Source organism: Anser cygnoides, chromosome 20 (assembly GCF_040182565.1).
Source record: "Anser cygnoides isolate HZ-2024a breed goose chromosome 20, Taihu_goose_T2T_genome, whole genome shotgun sequence".
Lineage (NCBI taxonomy): Eukaryota > Metazoa > Chordata > Aves > Anseriformes > Anatidae > Anser > Anser cygnoides.
Genome location: NC_089892.1, coordinates 4,624,004 through 4,639,535, shown reverse-complemented (window position 1 = coordinate 4,639,535; position 15,532 = coordinate 4,624,004). Strand labels below are relative to the sequence as shown.

General features: G+C 52.6%; 3 protein-coding genes across 3 annotated transcripts; all 3 read left to right on the top strand.

Moving 5' to 3' along the window:
• Nucleotides 1–86: 86 nt before the first annotated feature.
• On the top strand, nucleotides 87–3,789 carry LOC136786333 (general transcription factor 3C polypeptide 5-like). The gene is made up of 6 exons (XM_066980684.1): nucleotides 87–613; nucleotides 999–1,160; nucleotides 1,396–1,594; nucleotides 2,546–2,741; nucleotides 3,216–3,320; nucleotides 3,412–3,789. Exons 1-6 carry the CDS (start codon nucleotides 118–120, stop codon nucleotides 3,430–3,432), a joined length of 1,179 nt encoding a protein of 392 aa, XP_066836785.1. The 5' UTR covers nucleotides 87–117; the 3' UTR covers nucleotides 3,433–3,789.
• Nucleotides 3,790–4,022: 233 nt separating this feature from the next.
• LOC136786327 (bile salt-activated lipase-like) lies at nucleotides 4,023–10,567 on the top strand. Its single transcript, XM_066980683.1, has 11 exons — nucleotides 4,023–4,485; nucleotides 4,997–5,147; nucleotides 5,567–5,689; nucleotides 5,936–6,133; nucleotides 6,234–6,364; nucleotides 6,795–6,902; nucleotides 7,204–7,321; nucleotides 8,222–8,408; nucleotides 8,940–9,143; nucleotides 9,597–9,794; nucleotides 10,301–10,567. The coding sequence occupies exons 1-11, from the start codon at nucleotides 4,420–4,422 to the stop codon at nucleotides 10,485–10,487; spliced, it is 1,671 nt and encodes a 556-aa protein (XP_066836784.1). The 5' UTR covers nucleotides 4,023–4,419; the 3' UTR covers nucleotides 10,488–10,567.
• A 1,270-nt stretch (nucleotides 10,568–11,837) lies between these two features.
• On the top strand, nucleotides 11,838–15,437 carry LOC136786347 (general transcription factor 3C polypeptide 5-like). The gene is made up of 6 exons (XM_066980693.1): nucleotides 11,838–12,029; nucleotides 12,346–12,571; nucleotides 12,813–13,011; nucleotides 13,963–14,158; nucleotides 14,635–14,739; nucleotides 14,831–15,437. The coding sequence occupies exons 1-6, from the start codon at nucleotides 11,877–11,879 to the stop codon at nucleotides 14,849–14,851; spliced, it is 900 nt and encodes a 299-aa protein (XP_066836794.1). The 5' UTR covers nucleotides 11,838–11,876; the 3' UTR covers nucleotides 14,852–15,437.
• Nucleotides 15,438–15,532: the final 95 nt, after the last annotated feature.

Here is a 15,532-nt window from a genome sequence, read left to right as displayed (position 1 = left end):
GGGCGAAGCAGGGCAAGGAGAATTGCTCCCAGCCCTCCCGGCCTGCCCGGCCTGGAGCCGCTGCAGTGCGGGCAGTGCCCGCCGAGGGGCAGTGCGAGAGCGGCCCATTGCCAGGGGATGGCGGCACAGGGGGAGCGCTGGGTGTGGGATGCACAGGGGGAAGCACTGGCTAGAGGATGCCCAGGAGGCAGAGCTGGATACGGGATGCTTCCTCCTCTCCAGGTCAAACGCCCCCAGCTCCCTCAGCCGCCCCTCACAGGACTTGCGTCCCAGACCCCTCACCAGCTTCACAGCCCTGCTCTGGATGTCCTCCTTGTCGTGAGGGGCCCAGAGCTGAACCCAGCGCCCGAGGTGCGGCCTCAGCAGAGCAGAGCACAGGGGGACATCGCCTCCCTGGCCCTGCTGGCCGCACAATTCCTGACACCAGCCACCTGGGCGCACCGCGGCTCATGCTCAGGCGAGCATCAACCAGCATGGAGGCGACGGCCTCCACAGCGCCACGCCCCGCAGCCTGCACCCCTGAAGGCTCTCAGGGGCTCTCTCGGGGGGGCTGCAAACGGCCTCGCGGCCGGCTTCGGCTCCCGGGACCCAGCCAGGGCTGTGACCGAGGCGGGTAGGAACCTCGGAGGTGCGGAACCATCGCGCTGAGCCCGCGGGGCGGCGCCGGGCGGCTGCCGGGCGGCTGCCGGGGCGATGGCGGCGGCCGGGCGGTGCTGGGGGGAGCGGGGCTCGGCCGTGGTGCAGCTGCCCCGCACGCCGCGCATGGTGTCCGTGGAGTACCCGGGGCTGGTGCGGGATGTCGGAGCCGTGCTGCGGACGCTGGGAGGAGAGGAAGGGGTGTCGCGGGTGAGGGGCCGCTGGGGAGCGGGGAGCGCGGTCCAGGCTGTGGGTAGGGTGGGGTGAGGGGGGGGCTCGCGTTGGGATCCCCCCGCTGGGGTCCCCCTATTGGGATCCCCTCATCTGTGGGCTGCTGGGGCTGAGGGATGTTTTTTCTCGAGCTTTCGGGAGGTTTCGCTTCCCCACCTCCACCATGCTGCTCAGGGTGAGGAGGAGGACCAGGAGGAATAAGACGCAGGTGGACACGGAAGAGCCAGTCCAGCCAGAAGTCCGGTTTGAAATGGAAATTGTTGGGATTGTCACCACTGTTTACAAATTCCAAGGTAATACTTGTGTGTGGGTCCGCAAAAAATTGATGGGAAGGGCTGATGGGAAAGGGAAATGTTTCACTTGAAGAATTCAAGATTGCAAAGAAAAGCAAGTCGTCTGTTGTTACAGCCTCCTTTCTGTATAAACCTTTGCATGGACTTATCAGACAACTGCTCCTGAAAGCTGAGTGTTGGGAGAAGTATTATCTTCACCATGATTTCACAATGTTTTAACGTTTCCTTCTCACAGGAATGTCTGATTTCCAGTACCTGGCAATGCACTCTGGGCCTGATGGCAAACAAACCTCCATGTATGACAAAGTCCTAATGCTCAAACCAGAGAAGGAAGAATTTTTCAATAGAGAATTGCCTCTCTACATCCCTCCACCAATTTTCTCACGTTTAGACACTCCCGTTGACTATTTTTATCGACCAGATACCCAACACCGGTTAGTGCCTTTTCTCCTGATATAGTAAATAGTCCGCGTTGGTTCTTGGAAGGAAAGGAACGTGAAACATTTTGTTGCATTGATATACGCTTACAACAGACAGGTTTTCAAGTTCAGGTTTCATTTTCCATCACATGAAGATGCATCCAATGCATTCTGACTTCAGTGTTGTTACAGGAACTGTGCTCTTGAAGCATTACGGCAGCATTAAATGTATTGTTCATCTATTTCATCAATATCAGCTGCTGAATGCTTCAATAGAAGATGACTGCTCCCCGCAGGACATGACATGCAGTGTAGGATGCATGAGTGTGTCTTTCTGCCTGCTTCCAGGGGGCTGCAGCTGAGTGCAGAGTATGTTGAGTCAATGCCATGTGTCCTGTGACCACATTCACCGGGCCTGTTGCCTGCTGGCCCCTGGTTACTTTTGCCAGGAGAACAATCTGCAAGGTCTCCCACAAGAAACATCTTTCGATTTCTCACTGTAGTCCTTCATTAACACTTAGCAAAGCAAACTTATCTTATTACCTGTGTTTCCATTTTACTTTGTCGATGTCCTCTACTGATACCCAGTAACTCCAGGAGAGCAGAGGCAGAGCGGGAAGCCTGTTCTGAAGCACATACATTTTGTGCAAATTAGTAATCAACTGCTTGAGGGGTTTCTCTCACATAGTACGGGGGATCTCCTTCAACAGGCAACTAGAGGTAGTTTGGCCGCTTGTTTTTAAAACTTGAAATGACCTTTCCTCAGCGGTGAGTCCTTTACAGTTACCAGTATGCTCCCTGGGCCTATGCTGGGGACAAAAGAAGACCCACTCCTTACACGGCTGTATCCCTTCACATCAAAAATCAAACAATCATACTTCATTTTCATGTGTTCCCTTGAAAGCCATGTCTGCGTGTGCCACAGGCAGGAAGTAAACACAGTCCTTTGCCTTGTTTCCTTCCTAGGGATGGCTACAACAACCCCCAGGTGTCTGGTGAGAACCTCATTGGCCTCAGCAGGGCCCGTCGCCCACACAACGCTATCTTTTTGAACTTTGATGAGGAAGAAGTCCCAACAAAACCCCTGGATGCTGCTGTACAGACCTGGAAGAAAGTGTGCACCAATGCTGTGGATAGAAAGGTGGAGGAAGAGCTGAGGAAGGTACGTGCCACGTCCCTGAGCCGGGCTGAGCACTCTACACTTGCATGCTGTGCTTGAAAAGACTGCATGCAGCCATTTTCTTTGACTTCCCAGAAAAATTGTTGGGATCACAACTACTTGTCGGCTTCTCTGAACGTTTTCTGTGATGTGAAATTTCCTGTTTAACCTCATTCAAGATACGGGCCCATCCAATTACACCAGGCTTCTGAAGCCAGGCTTTTGGGTTCAATTCTCAGTTGATACCAGCTATCCTTTGTGACTGTAGCCAACTATGCATCTGCTTTTTCTGTTATCTATCAAACAAGTGGGGTTGTACTGGCATATTCTGATAGGGATACCAGAATATTTGGCATCCTGAACAGCTGCAGTTCCCCTTGTAAATGACGGATATTACATATTTGTCAAGGCATGACAATGTCATGTCAGGAAAGCGAGCGAGGGGCACGTACCTGAAATGATGATGTATTGTTTTAGCTCTTTGAAATCCGCCCAGTCTGGTCCCGGAATGCAGTAAAAGCCAATGTCAACATCCACCCAGACAAGCTGAAACTCCTGTTGCCGTATCTGGCCTATTCCATGGTAAGTCTGAGGAATCTGCCCTTGGTCCTGGCTGATGCTGCTAGGAGGTGGTGCAGGGGTGGATCACCTGGATGTTCCTGGCTCTCTGCAGGTTCTGAGGTCCCACCACTAAGTACCTGAGCTTCATGTAAAGAGAAAAAGGGAAGGCAAACTTTGCTGTTGAACAGAAGCTACAACCCTGGATGGTTCAGTAACTGTTAGCTCCATCGGTTCCTGTTTGCTTTGCAGCTCAGTCAAACACACAGTAGAGACCAGAATCAAAATCTGGTGGAAACACACCTGAAAATAGACAAAATTGCATTCTCAAATCTCTCCATCTGTGAGAAGTACACCTTGTCTGGGTTGATGGACATGTGGAAAACAGAAAAATGCACTTTTCCTTATCCAAGGTGAATTAAAATTCTGTGCAATGACTTCAGCATCAAGCCGAGCCGGTGATCTTGGAAATAAAGCCAGCAGGACAAAAACACTTCCTGGCAGTGAATTATTCCCTTCTGTTGGATGTAGCGTATGTGGTCCTTACTAGCTAACACACTTCTCAATTCCATTTTGATTTTGCCAGAAGTTAACAAGGACTGCAAGAAGAAGGCAATGTGGCAGAGCTTCAGGCTCACAGAGGTTGCCCACTCTGGCCGTTAGTCTGCTATCACTGGCTGGATTGTTACCATGCAGTCATAGACATTAAAGATCTGCTGGCATTTCCTGGGTCTTGTTCATTGCTCAGTGTGTTACAAGTGGAAGGTTTATCATTAGTGGTTGGTAACATGCTCTAGTGCATGGTTTAATATAATTTCAATCTCCTGCATTTGTGTGAGGCTTCTCAAGGCTTCAGCATTATGTTCCCTGTTTTTTGTTAGATTGAGATATTGCCTTACATTTGACCTTCATCCCACAAAGGCAACATCTGCAGGGCTCTCACACCGTGATGCCAGTCTACCTCAGCCATGGCTTGGCCTCAGCCTACTGAAGGACAAGTGTGCTGGGGCTCCTGCAACTTAGAATAGAAACTGGGTCACGGCATTGACACATAGCCGCACTCGTAGCTATATATACAGACGTCAGCCTCTGGCTGGGGACCGGCTCCTCGGGTGCACGCACCATGCCTCGCTGGGAGATCCTGTGTCTTGCCTTGTGCTGCTACCTTGGGGTAGCACGGGCTGCAACGGTAAGTACAGAGGCATTTCTTATAACTTGGAAAACTTTTTGCCTGTTCCTGCCTGAATGAGCAAAATCCTGCTATGTCTACCCTGAAGCCCAAACAATGACATCGATGGCAAGGTATTTTCCTGCCCTAAACATGGCAAAGGCTCTCAGTGACATTCTTCTAAAAGTTCTCTGCACGGTTCTGTAGCAGCTCTGGCCTGGTTTACATCTTCAGGCTGCAGGTTCTCACCTTCTGTGGTGTGTGCATGGAAGAGCAGGGAAATTGCTGCTGCCTGCCTGCTCCAACGGGCAGCGTGCTGGACATCTGCACAGGCACGTCTCCAGCAGCAGCAACCCGTGGGCTTTCCACAAGGAACCAAAGGGATGGTTGGTGAAGGGAGGCTGCGAGTTAGCCCCCTGTGGGGGGACCCTCCAGCCAGGGTACGCTGTGGTTGCTGGCATCACGAGGAGCCTGAGCCACGAAGGACTGCAATGGATTTACTTTCCCCTCTTCTCAACGGTGCCACATTTAGCTGGGTGTGGTGCGCACCGAGGGAGGTTTCGTGGAAGGCGAGAATAAACAGCTGGGACTCTTCGGGAACTACATCGACATCTTCAGAGGGATCCCCTTTGCTGCCCCCCCAAACACTCTGGAAGACCCCAAACCTCATCCTGGATGGCAAGGTAAGATCCAGCTTTGGAATGCCTTTGGGGTTTTGTTTCCAACTTTTGTCTCTTCCGTCCATTATAGATAGGTAGAAGGTACTGCACTAACAGTGCCCTATGCAATGCCAAGAAAAAGCTGAGTCTCAGGGCAGGTATGAGAGTCTGCATCCAAGTGCTCCCAAGTGACCACCTGAAGTAACAAATCCAAAGCATGGCACCTGAATCTCTCCTTCTCGTGCCCTGGCTGTCCAGAGCCAGTTCACACAGGAAAGGGTACCCCGTTGTCACTCCCTCGGGCCAGTCACGGTGGCTGGGGAGGCTTTGCTGCCTCTGTGCTGGACTTACGGAGAGGAGGAAGGATGGACGGACAGCTTGCAACCAAAAGACAGAGCTGGCACCTCTAACTAGGACCTGGTGTGTTCTCTCTCTCCTCCCAGGAACGCTGAAGGCAACAGAGTTCCAAAACTGCTGCATGCAGACGACACTTGAGCAAAATGATGTCCGAGGGAAAGAGGACTGCCTCTACCTGAACATCTGGATCCCTCAAGGGAAGAAAGAGGGTATGTGCTTGGCGGAGACCTGGGGAGGAGATTCTCAGCCGCTTTTTGTGGTCCACACATATTTACTGTCCTGGGAATACTTTGCCTGTGGTGAGGGTGAGGTGACAATGAAGGAAGGGGCATTTGCACCAGCCCCAGGAGGTCTGTAATGCCCAAGTGGAGCAGTGCTTAGCAAACAGGCATGGTGACGGGCAGCACCCTCTGGCTACGTCGTGGTTCACACTGCTTGTCCTCCTCCTCTCCCAGTCTCGACCAACTTGCCAGTGATGGTGTGGATCTACGGCGGCGCCTTCCTTATCGGAGAGGCGGAGGGAACCAATTTCCGTAACAATTACCTCTATGACGGCGAGGAGATCGCAGTGCGGGGCAACGTGATTGTGGTGACCCTGAACTACCGCGTGGGGCCCCTGGGCTTCCTGAGCACTGGAGACTCAAACATGCCAGGTACCCGAGCTGCTCTCTTTTAGGGGATCCTGCCACAGGACCCCAACTTATCGGCTTTGGCTGTGCCCTGACTCAACGGCGGGTGCGCTCCGTTGCTCAGGGAACTATGGGCTGAAGGACCAGCACATGGCTATTGCCTGGGTGAAGAGGAATATCAAGGCCTTCGGGGGTGACCCAGACAACATCACCATCTTCGGAGAGTCAGCCGGTGCCACCAGTGTCTCCCTGCAGGTCTGTTGTCCTTGTCAGCCTCCACTGCAGCCACTTCTCTTTCCTGTAAATGGGAAAGCCAGTCCCTTCGGCACTCCGTGGCTTTCCTCCACCTGATCAGCATCCTCTCCTGCCTGGGGACAGCAGGGCTCAGCCTCCTTGTTGTGTAGCTACTCCTCCTTCTTCACTTTAAGCAGCTGCCCCACCGCAGGCATGCGTCCTCACTTTGGGGATCTCTGGTGAAACAGCTGTTACTTGCCACGTCCCCCTGCTCCTCTTCTCCCCTTTTCACCATATCACCTTTTAATTACTGAGCCTGTTCAGTATCACGAGAGCTGGCAACTTCCCTGGCCTTGTGCACAAGCTGTGTGGGGGATCAGCCAGCTCTGGCAGGCAATCATCTCTTCAGGAATTCATTACTGAAATCGACTGTTTCTATTTCGTGCTGCAGATACTGTCCCCAAAGAATGCAGGCCTGTTCAAGAGAGCCATCAGCCAGAGCGGCGTCAGCCTGTGCAGCTGGGCCATCCAGAAGGACCCACTCTACTGGGCTAAAAAGGTAACGTGCGGGTTGGGACCCCAGCTGGCACATGGGACAGTTGGGGACCCCACACACCTACCTGGGCTGGCTGGATCACAGCTGTGCCATGCTGGGCAGCAATCCTGAAGCTGAAGTCTTGCTTGAGGGAACAAAAAAGGCATTTCATAGAGAAGAGCATAAAAAGCAAGGGACCCGGAGGAGCCATGCCGCCAAACATGCGTTCTTTGAGATTAACACCAACCTCTTCTCTAGGGAGCTGGGAATGAAGCCTGGCTTCTGAGGGTAATGCCATGAGGTTCTTCTTTCTCTCCTTGTGCAGGTTGGACAACAAGTGGGCTGCCCCACAAGCGACACCAAAGCCCTGGCCAACTGCCTGCGTGTCAGCGACCCCAAAGCTGTGACACTGGCCTACAAGCAGCAGCTCATCAACCTGGCCAGTAAGTCCTGCAGCCCGCGCTGGGTCCTCCGCACACAAGAGGCTCCCTGTGCCTTCGAGGGGGCACTGGCGTGGTTGCCAGGAGTAGTTAAGCAGTGCTTGGGTCCTTCAAGGGGGACAACAATGACAGATTTCACAGTCGCCCTTCCCCAGGCAGGTGCACGCTGCGCTGAATGAATGCTGTTGGGTGTGCAGCGGCAGCAGTGGCAGAGCAGTTGTCCGAGGGTCATGCCTTGGTGCCAAAACAGGTAGCTTCTGGTCTGCACTTTCTGTTTTGTGAAAGCAGCAATTCCAGAACACAGCTTAAAAACAACAAAATAATTGACCGCACACCCTCCTACCTTCCCTCGAGCCACTGGGTGCAGCGTAGGGTCTGCTGGGCTCACAGCAGGTGGAGAACATTTGCACTTCTGCTGCCTGTGGCAGTTTCCTTCCCAAGAAACTCCCTCCGCTTGCTGGGGGCTATTACTTGTGGTCCTAGCAAGCAGCCCCAGCACTCAGCCCTGCTCAGAGCAGAGAGTGGCTGAGCCGCTGCTGTGCTGCTGCACGGGTGTGAGGCAGACCAGCCAGATGGGCTGGGGAGGAGAAGTTCTGCTCTTCCCAACCTTTGGCTCTGGGGAGCGGACTGGGGAAAGAAGGAAAGGAATTGTTGATGTTGCCTGCCAGCAGCTGGTAGGCAAATCTCTTGCTTTTCTCCTCCACCTCCAGGAAGGGGTTTACTGAACATGATCCTGCAGTCACCCTGCTCCCCGGTGACATCCTACCCATGCTGAAGTCACCCCCCAAGCTCTCCTTCCCCTCAGCCTGTTCTTTCTACAATTCCTCAAGCAATGGGGTATGCCAGGCCACACATCTGCCTTGCTGTGCTCCTAACACATTCTGGTTTTGTCTCCTGCTGCAGGTCCCCTGGTTCATACACTTGCCATCACGCCTGTCATCGATGGAGACTTCCTCCCAGACGTGCCAGAGAAACTCTTTGCCAACGCTGCTGACATCGACTACATCGCTGGGGTCAACGACATGGACGGACACTTCTTTGCTGGCATCGATATACCTGCTATCAACAGCCCGCTGGTGAAAATCACTGCGTAAGAAAAGGACTTTCTTAAAACCCTTACCGAAAGGAACTTCAACTTTAATTATCCCCCCCACACCGAGGACTTAGTCCTGACTGGAGAAAGCACTAGCTTCAAAACAGGATGTCACTCCAAGCTGGGGTGTCTAACAGATATGTTGCCAAGTCCAGAGTCTTCAAGACACAGGATTTGTTAGTGGGGAAGCCTCCCCAAATATCTCTAAGGTGCTCCTGAACTCAGTGGTATTAAGCGATAGGCTTGGCAGCCCTGCTGCTCTTCTGTGCAGAGGAGGTACAAAAAACAGATTCTGGGTGCTTACCGACTAAAGGAGCTTGTGTCCCATTTGGCCTCAAGCTGCTCTGCTGAGAAAGTTGTGGAGCACGTGCCCCCCATCTAAGAGCTGCACTGAAATCCCCGGCTTTTATTCCACCAAACAGCTGCTGACCACAGGGTTGGTTGTGAACGTCAAAGGGAGCTGGGAGCAGTTCCCACACCACGCTTCAAGCTGCTGGTCCATAATTGGTGGAAATCTTGTCTTTTCAGGAGCAACGTCTATGACTTGGTCAAAGGACTTACTGCGGACAGGGGGGAAAGAGGAGCCAAGCTCACGTACGATATCTACACAGAGCTGTGGGGTAACAACCCAGATCAGGAAGTCATGAAGAGGACAGTGGTGGACCTGAGTACTGACTACATTTTCCTGATTCCCACACAGTGGACACTGAACCTGCACCTGCGGAATGCCCGGTGAGCAGCTCGGTGATGGCAGCAGCCCAAAGCCTGGGGGGGGGCGCCTGAGATGCTGCACTCCCGGCACAAGGGGCTGAGGAGCTGTTTAAGAGGGCTGAAATTGAAGGAGCCACCTACATGTGGCTCGTAGAAACGTTACTTCTCTAATGCTATAAGGGAGTCATGCTGAGAAAGAGTTTTAAATTACCATTGAAACAAGTTTTTGCATCTCCAAAACACCCAGCTTCATCCTGGCACTGTTCAAATCCATGAGACACACCAGCTGGATGATAGGAGGGTTAGAGTGACAATCAGAAGTGGAAGCTAAAAATTACTAGCTAGAAAGTTTTCTCCTGAAAGCAAATCTTAGACAATTCCAAACACATGAGCATCTTACAAGGCTCAGGGTCTGGCTCTGCTGATGTTTGGAGCACAGTTATGAATCTGCACCCCTCTATTTTATTTCCCCAGGCGTGGCAAGACATACAGCTATGTGTTCTCCGAGCCATCTCGGATGCCCATCTACCCAAGCTGGGTAGGAGCAGACCACGCTGATGACCTGCAGTACGTGTTTGGGAAACCCTTTGCCACCCCTCTAGGCTACCTGCCCAAGCACAGGACTCTCTCAGCTGCCATGATTGCTTATTGGACCAATTTTGCCAGGACAGGGTAAGTGATTCTGGTTCCACACGTGGGGCTTGCTACAGCACTTCAACCTCCTGCTTTTGCCCATTAACTTTTCAGAAGCAATTCTCAAAAGCAGGGTGCTCTCTGTCTGTGCTTCCATCTCAAATCTGGTTCTGTCTCCCAGTGGTGGAGTTTGCTCTGAGCTCTCCTCATCCAGAGAACACCTGGGGACAGCAGAAGCATTTTCAGAACCTGTGATCTCTGCTCAAACTTAATGTTGAAGCTTGTTTCTGAACCCTGGAGTTCAGACAGTAGTTAAGCTGCTGCGTGCAGCCAGGACTGATACTGGGGGGACCAAAGGAGGAGAATGCATGTTGACAACTTGCTCCTAGGAGGCAGAAGCGCTATCACTTGTCTCAATGTCAAACTCTTTTCTTGCACTCACTTAAAGCCTCCCGTGAGCACAGGCAGGATCCCCAGACAACACAAGCCTTGCTACATCCACAAGCTGCCCTCATAAAACAGAACGTCTATTTCTTTTTTCCCAGTGATCCCAACAAAGGGTATTCAGAGGTGCCCGTTACCTGGCTGCCCTACACCACTGAGGGCGGTTACTACCTGGATATCAACAGCAACTTAAACTACGATTCCGTGAAGCAGAATCTGAGAGCCTCGTTTGTGAACTACTGGAACGCCGTCTATCTGAAACTGCCGCAGGTTGCCACCACCCAGTAAACTGTGGAGCTGCTGAGAAACAAAGGAAAAACACCTTGTAAAGACAGACTTAGTTCATTAAAGGCTTGCTTGTGACTGAGCGATTTTGGCTTCTCCATGTCTTTGTCGTGACATGCTTTTGTCTCTAGCATTACAGTCAGGCAGGGAGCAACATCCAGCCTCTGGGCAAAGCATTTTCCCCTGACACAGCAATAGCTCGGTTAAGCTGCTGAGGCATCAGTGCCATAGCTTGGTCTGCTCTGCCAGCTTTTTGGCTCGGGAATTGGTTTTCCTGGTTGCCTGCGTGATCTGTAGCAGGACGGACCCAATGCTGATCTGAGCCTTTGGATGCTGCCACCTTACAATCAGCCACACTAATAACAAAGAACTCAGAGCTAACTGCAGTTGTAATAGATGCAACACAAACCTCTTAGTGAATCGGTGCCCAGTTCGCTATTAAAAACCAAGCAAGCAAGGGGGAATTTATCCTGCATGGGTTTCTGGCCACAGGGCTGCTTGGCAAAGGCCAGGCTGCGGGGCTACAGCTCAGGAAGGAAGACGAGGACCAGGATTTGTCACCCAGGATTTGTGCCTGGAATTATTCCCGACTTCACACCACTGTGGGTGACACCAACCCTGCCCCACACCGGCACCTTCTCGCCGCCTGCTTACCATGTGTTGATCGTTCTCCCTCGGAAAAGAAGGCCCCAGAGGCCGGGGCGAAGCAGGGCAAGGAGAATTGCTCCCAGCCCTCCCGGCCTGCCCGGCCTGGAGCCGCTGCAGTGCGGGCAGTGCCCGCCGAGGGGCAGTGCGAGAGCGGCCCATTGCCAGGGGATGGCGGCACAGGGGGAGCGCTGGGTGTGGGATGCACAGGGGGAAGCACTGGCTAGAGGATGCCCAGGAGGCAGAGCTGGATGTGGGATGCTTCCTCCTCTCCAGGTCAAACGCCCCCAGCTCCCTCAGCCGCCCCTCACAGGACTCGCGTCCCAGACCCCTCACCAGCTTCACAGCCCTGCTCTGGATGTCCTCCTTGTCGTGAGGGGCCCAGAGCTGAACCCAGCGCCCGAGGTGCGGCCTCAGCAGAGCAGAGCACAGGGGGACATCGCCTCCCTGGCCCTGCTGGCCGCACAATTCCTGACACCAGCCACCTGGGCGCACCGCGGCTCATGCTCAGGCGAGCATCAACCAGCATGGAGGCGACGGCCTCCACAGCGCCACGCCCCGCAGCCTGCACCCCTGAAGGCTCCCAGGGGCTCTCTCGGGGGGGCTGCAAACGGCCTCGCGGCCGGCTTCGGCTCCCGGGACCCGGCCAGGGCTGTGACCGAGGCGGGTAGGAACCTCGGAGGTGCGGAACCATCGCGCTGAGCCCGCGGGGCGGCGCCGGGCGGCTGCCGGGCGGCTGCCGGGGCGATGGCGGCGGCCGGGCGGTGCTGGGGGGAGCGGGGCTCGGCCGTGGTGCAGCTGCCCCGCACGCCGCGCATGGTGTCCGTGGAGTACCCGGGGCTGGTGCGGGATGTCGGAGCCGTGCTGCGGACGCTGGGAGGAGAGGAAGGGGTGTCGCGGGTGAGGGGCCGCTGGGGAGCGGGGAGCGCGGTCCAGGCTGTGGGCAGGGTGGGGTGAGGGGGGGGCTCGCGTTGGGATCCCCCCGCTGGGGTCCCCCTATTGGGATCCCCTCATCTGTGGGCTGCTGGGGCTGAGGGATGGTTTTTCTCGAGGTGTCGGGGTGATGCTCCTCGCCTGGGCCGCAGCCGGGGGAGGGAGGTGGGATGGGAGGTGTCAGATGGGGTCGGAGCACCCAAGGGTGCCCCCGAGGTGCTGCAGGGAGCCGCCAGCCCTGGCGCCGTGCTAACAGAGACTGCCGCTGTCCTCTCCGACGCAGATCTACGCCGACCCTGCCAAAAGGCTGGAGCTGTGTTTTCGCCCCAAGGACCCCTACTGCCACCCCGTGTGCGCCAATCGCTTCCCCACCTCCACCATGCTGCTCAGGGTGAGGAGGAGGACCAGGAGGAATAAGACGCAGGTGGACGCGGAAGAGCCAGTCCAGCCAGAAGTCCGGTTTGAAATGGAAATTGTTGGGATTGTCACCACTGTTTACAAATTCCAAGGTAATACTTGTGTTTGGGTCCGCAAAGCTTAAGGATTGATGGGAAGGGCTGATGGGAAAGGGAAATGTTTCACTTGAAGAATTCAAGACTGCAAAGAAAAGCAAGTCGTCTGTTGTTACAGCCTCCTTTCTATATAAACCTTTGCATGGACTTATCAGACAACTGCTCCTGAAAGCTGAGTGTTGGGAGAAGTATTATCTTCACCATGATTTCACAATGTTTTAACGTCTCCTTCTCACAGGAATGTCTGATTTCCAGTACCTGGCAATGCACTCTGGGCCTGATGGCAAACAAACCTCCATGTATGACAAAGTCCTAATGCTCAAACCAGAGAAGGAAGAATTTTTCAATAGAGAATTGCCTCTCTACATCCCTCCACCAATTTTCTCACGTTTAGACACTCCTGTTGACTATTTTTATCGACCAGATACCCAACACCGGTTAGTGCCTTTTCTCCTGATATAGTAAATAGTCCGCGTTGGTTCTTGGAAGGAAAGGAACGTGAAACATTTTGTTGCATTGATATACGCTTACAACAGACAGGTTTTCAAGTTCAGGTTTGATTTTCCATCACATGAAGATGCATCCAATGCATTCTGACTTCAGTGTTGTTATAGGAACTGTGCTCTTGAAGCATCACGTCAGCATTAAATGTATTGTTCATCTATTTCATCAATATCAGCTGCTGAATGCTTCAATAGAAGATGACTGCTCCCCGCAGGACACGACATGCGGTGTAGGATGCATGAGTGTGGCTTTCTGCCTGCTTCCAGGGGGCTGCAGCTGAGTGCAGAGTATGTTGAGTCAATGCCATGTGTCCTGTGACCACATTCACCGGGCCTGTTGCCTGCTGGCCCCTGGTTACTTTTGCCAGGAGAACAATCTGCAAGGTCTCCCACAAGAAACATCTTTCGATTTCTCACTGTAGTCCTTCATTAACACTTAGCAAAGCAAACTTATCTTATTACCTGTGTTTCCATTTTACTTTGTCGATGTCCTCTACTGATACCCAGTAACTCCAGGAGAGCAGAGGCAGAGCGGGAAGCCTGTTCTGAAGCACATACATTTTGTGCAAATTAGTAATCAACTGCTTGAGGGGTTTCTCTCACATAGTACGGGGGATCTCCTTCAACAGGCAACTAGAGGTAGTTTGGCCGCTTGTTTTTAAAACTTGAAATGACCTTTCCTCAGCGGTGAGTCCTTTACAGTTACCAGTATGCTCCCTGGGCCTATGCTGGGGACAAAAGAAGACCCACTCCTTACACGGCTGTATCCCTTCACATCAAAAATCAAATAATCATACTTCATTTTCATGTGTTCCCTTAAAAGCCATGTCTGCGTGTGCCACAGGCAGGAAGTAAACACAGCCCTTTGCCTTGTTTCCTTCCTAGGGATGGCTACAACAACCCCCAGGTGTCTGGTGAGAACCTCATTGGCCTCAGCAGGGCCCGTCGCCCACACAACGCTATCTTTTTGAACTTTGATGAGGAAGAAGTCCCAACAAAACCGCTGGATGCTGCTGTACAGACCTGGAAGAAAGTGTGCACCAATGCTGTGGATAGAAAGGTGGAGGAAGAGCTGAGGAAGGTACGTGCCACGTCCCTGAGCTGGGCTGAGCACTCTACACTTGCATGCTGTGCTTGAAAAGACTGCATGCAGCCATTTTCTTTGACTTCCCAGAAGAATTGTTGGGATCACAACTACTTGTCGGCTTCTCTGAACGTTTTCTGTGATGTGAAATTTCCTGTTTAACCTCATTCAAGATACGGGCCCATCCAATTACACCAGGCTTCTGAAGCCAGGCTTTTGGGTTCAATTCTCAGTTGATACCAGCTATCCTTTGTGACTGTAGCCAAATATGCATCTGCTTTTTCTGTTATCTATCAGACAAGTGGGGTTGTACTGGCATATTCTGACAGGGATACCAGAATATTTGGCATCCTGAACAGCTGCAGTTCCCCTTGTAAGTGATGGATATGATACATATTTGTCAAGGCATGACAATGTCATGTCAGGAAAGCGAGCGAGGGGCACGTACCTGAAATGATGATGTATTGTTTTAGCTCTTTGAAGTCCGCCCAGTCTGGTCCCGGAATGCAGTAAAAGCCAATGTCAACATCCACCCAGACAAGCTGAAACTCCTGTTGCCGTATCTGGCCTATTCCATGGTAAGTCTGAGGAATCTGCCCTTGGTCCTGGCTGATGCTGCTAGGAGGTGGTGCAGGGGTGGATCACCTGGATGTTCCTGGCTCTCTGCAGGTTCTGAGGTCCCACCACTAAGTACCTGAGCTTCATGTAAAGAGAAAAAGGGAAGGCAAACTTTGCTGTTGAACAGAAGCTACAACCCTGGATGGTTCAGTAACTGTTAGCTCCAACGGTTCCTGTTTGCTTTGCAGCTCAGTCAAACACACAGTAGAGACCAGAATCAAAATCAGGTGGAAACACACCTGAAAATAGACAAAATTGCATTCTCAAATCTCTCCATCTGTGAGAAGTACACCTTGTCTGGGTTGATGGACATGTGGAAAACAGAAAAATGCACTTTTCCTTATCCAAGGTGAATTAAAATTCTGTGCAATGACTTCAGCATCAAGCCGAGCCGGTGATCTTGGAAATAAAGCCAGCAGGACAAAAACACTTCCTGGCAGTGAATTATTCCCTTCTGTTGGATGTAGCGTACGTTGTCCTTACTAGCTAACACGCTTCACAATTGCATTTTGACTTCGCCAGAAGTTAACAAGGACTGCAAGAAGAAGGCAATGTGGCAGAGCTTCAGGCTCACAGAGGTTGCCCACTCTGGCCGTTAGTCTGCTATCACTGGCTGGATTGTTACCGTGCAGTCACAGAAATTAAAGATCTGCTGGCATTTCCTGGGTCTTGTTCATTGCTCAGTGTGTTACAAGTGGAAGGTTTATCATTAGTGGTTGGTAATACGCTCTAGTGCATGGTTTAATATAATTT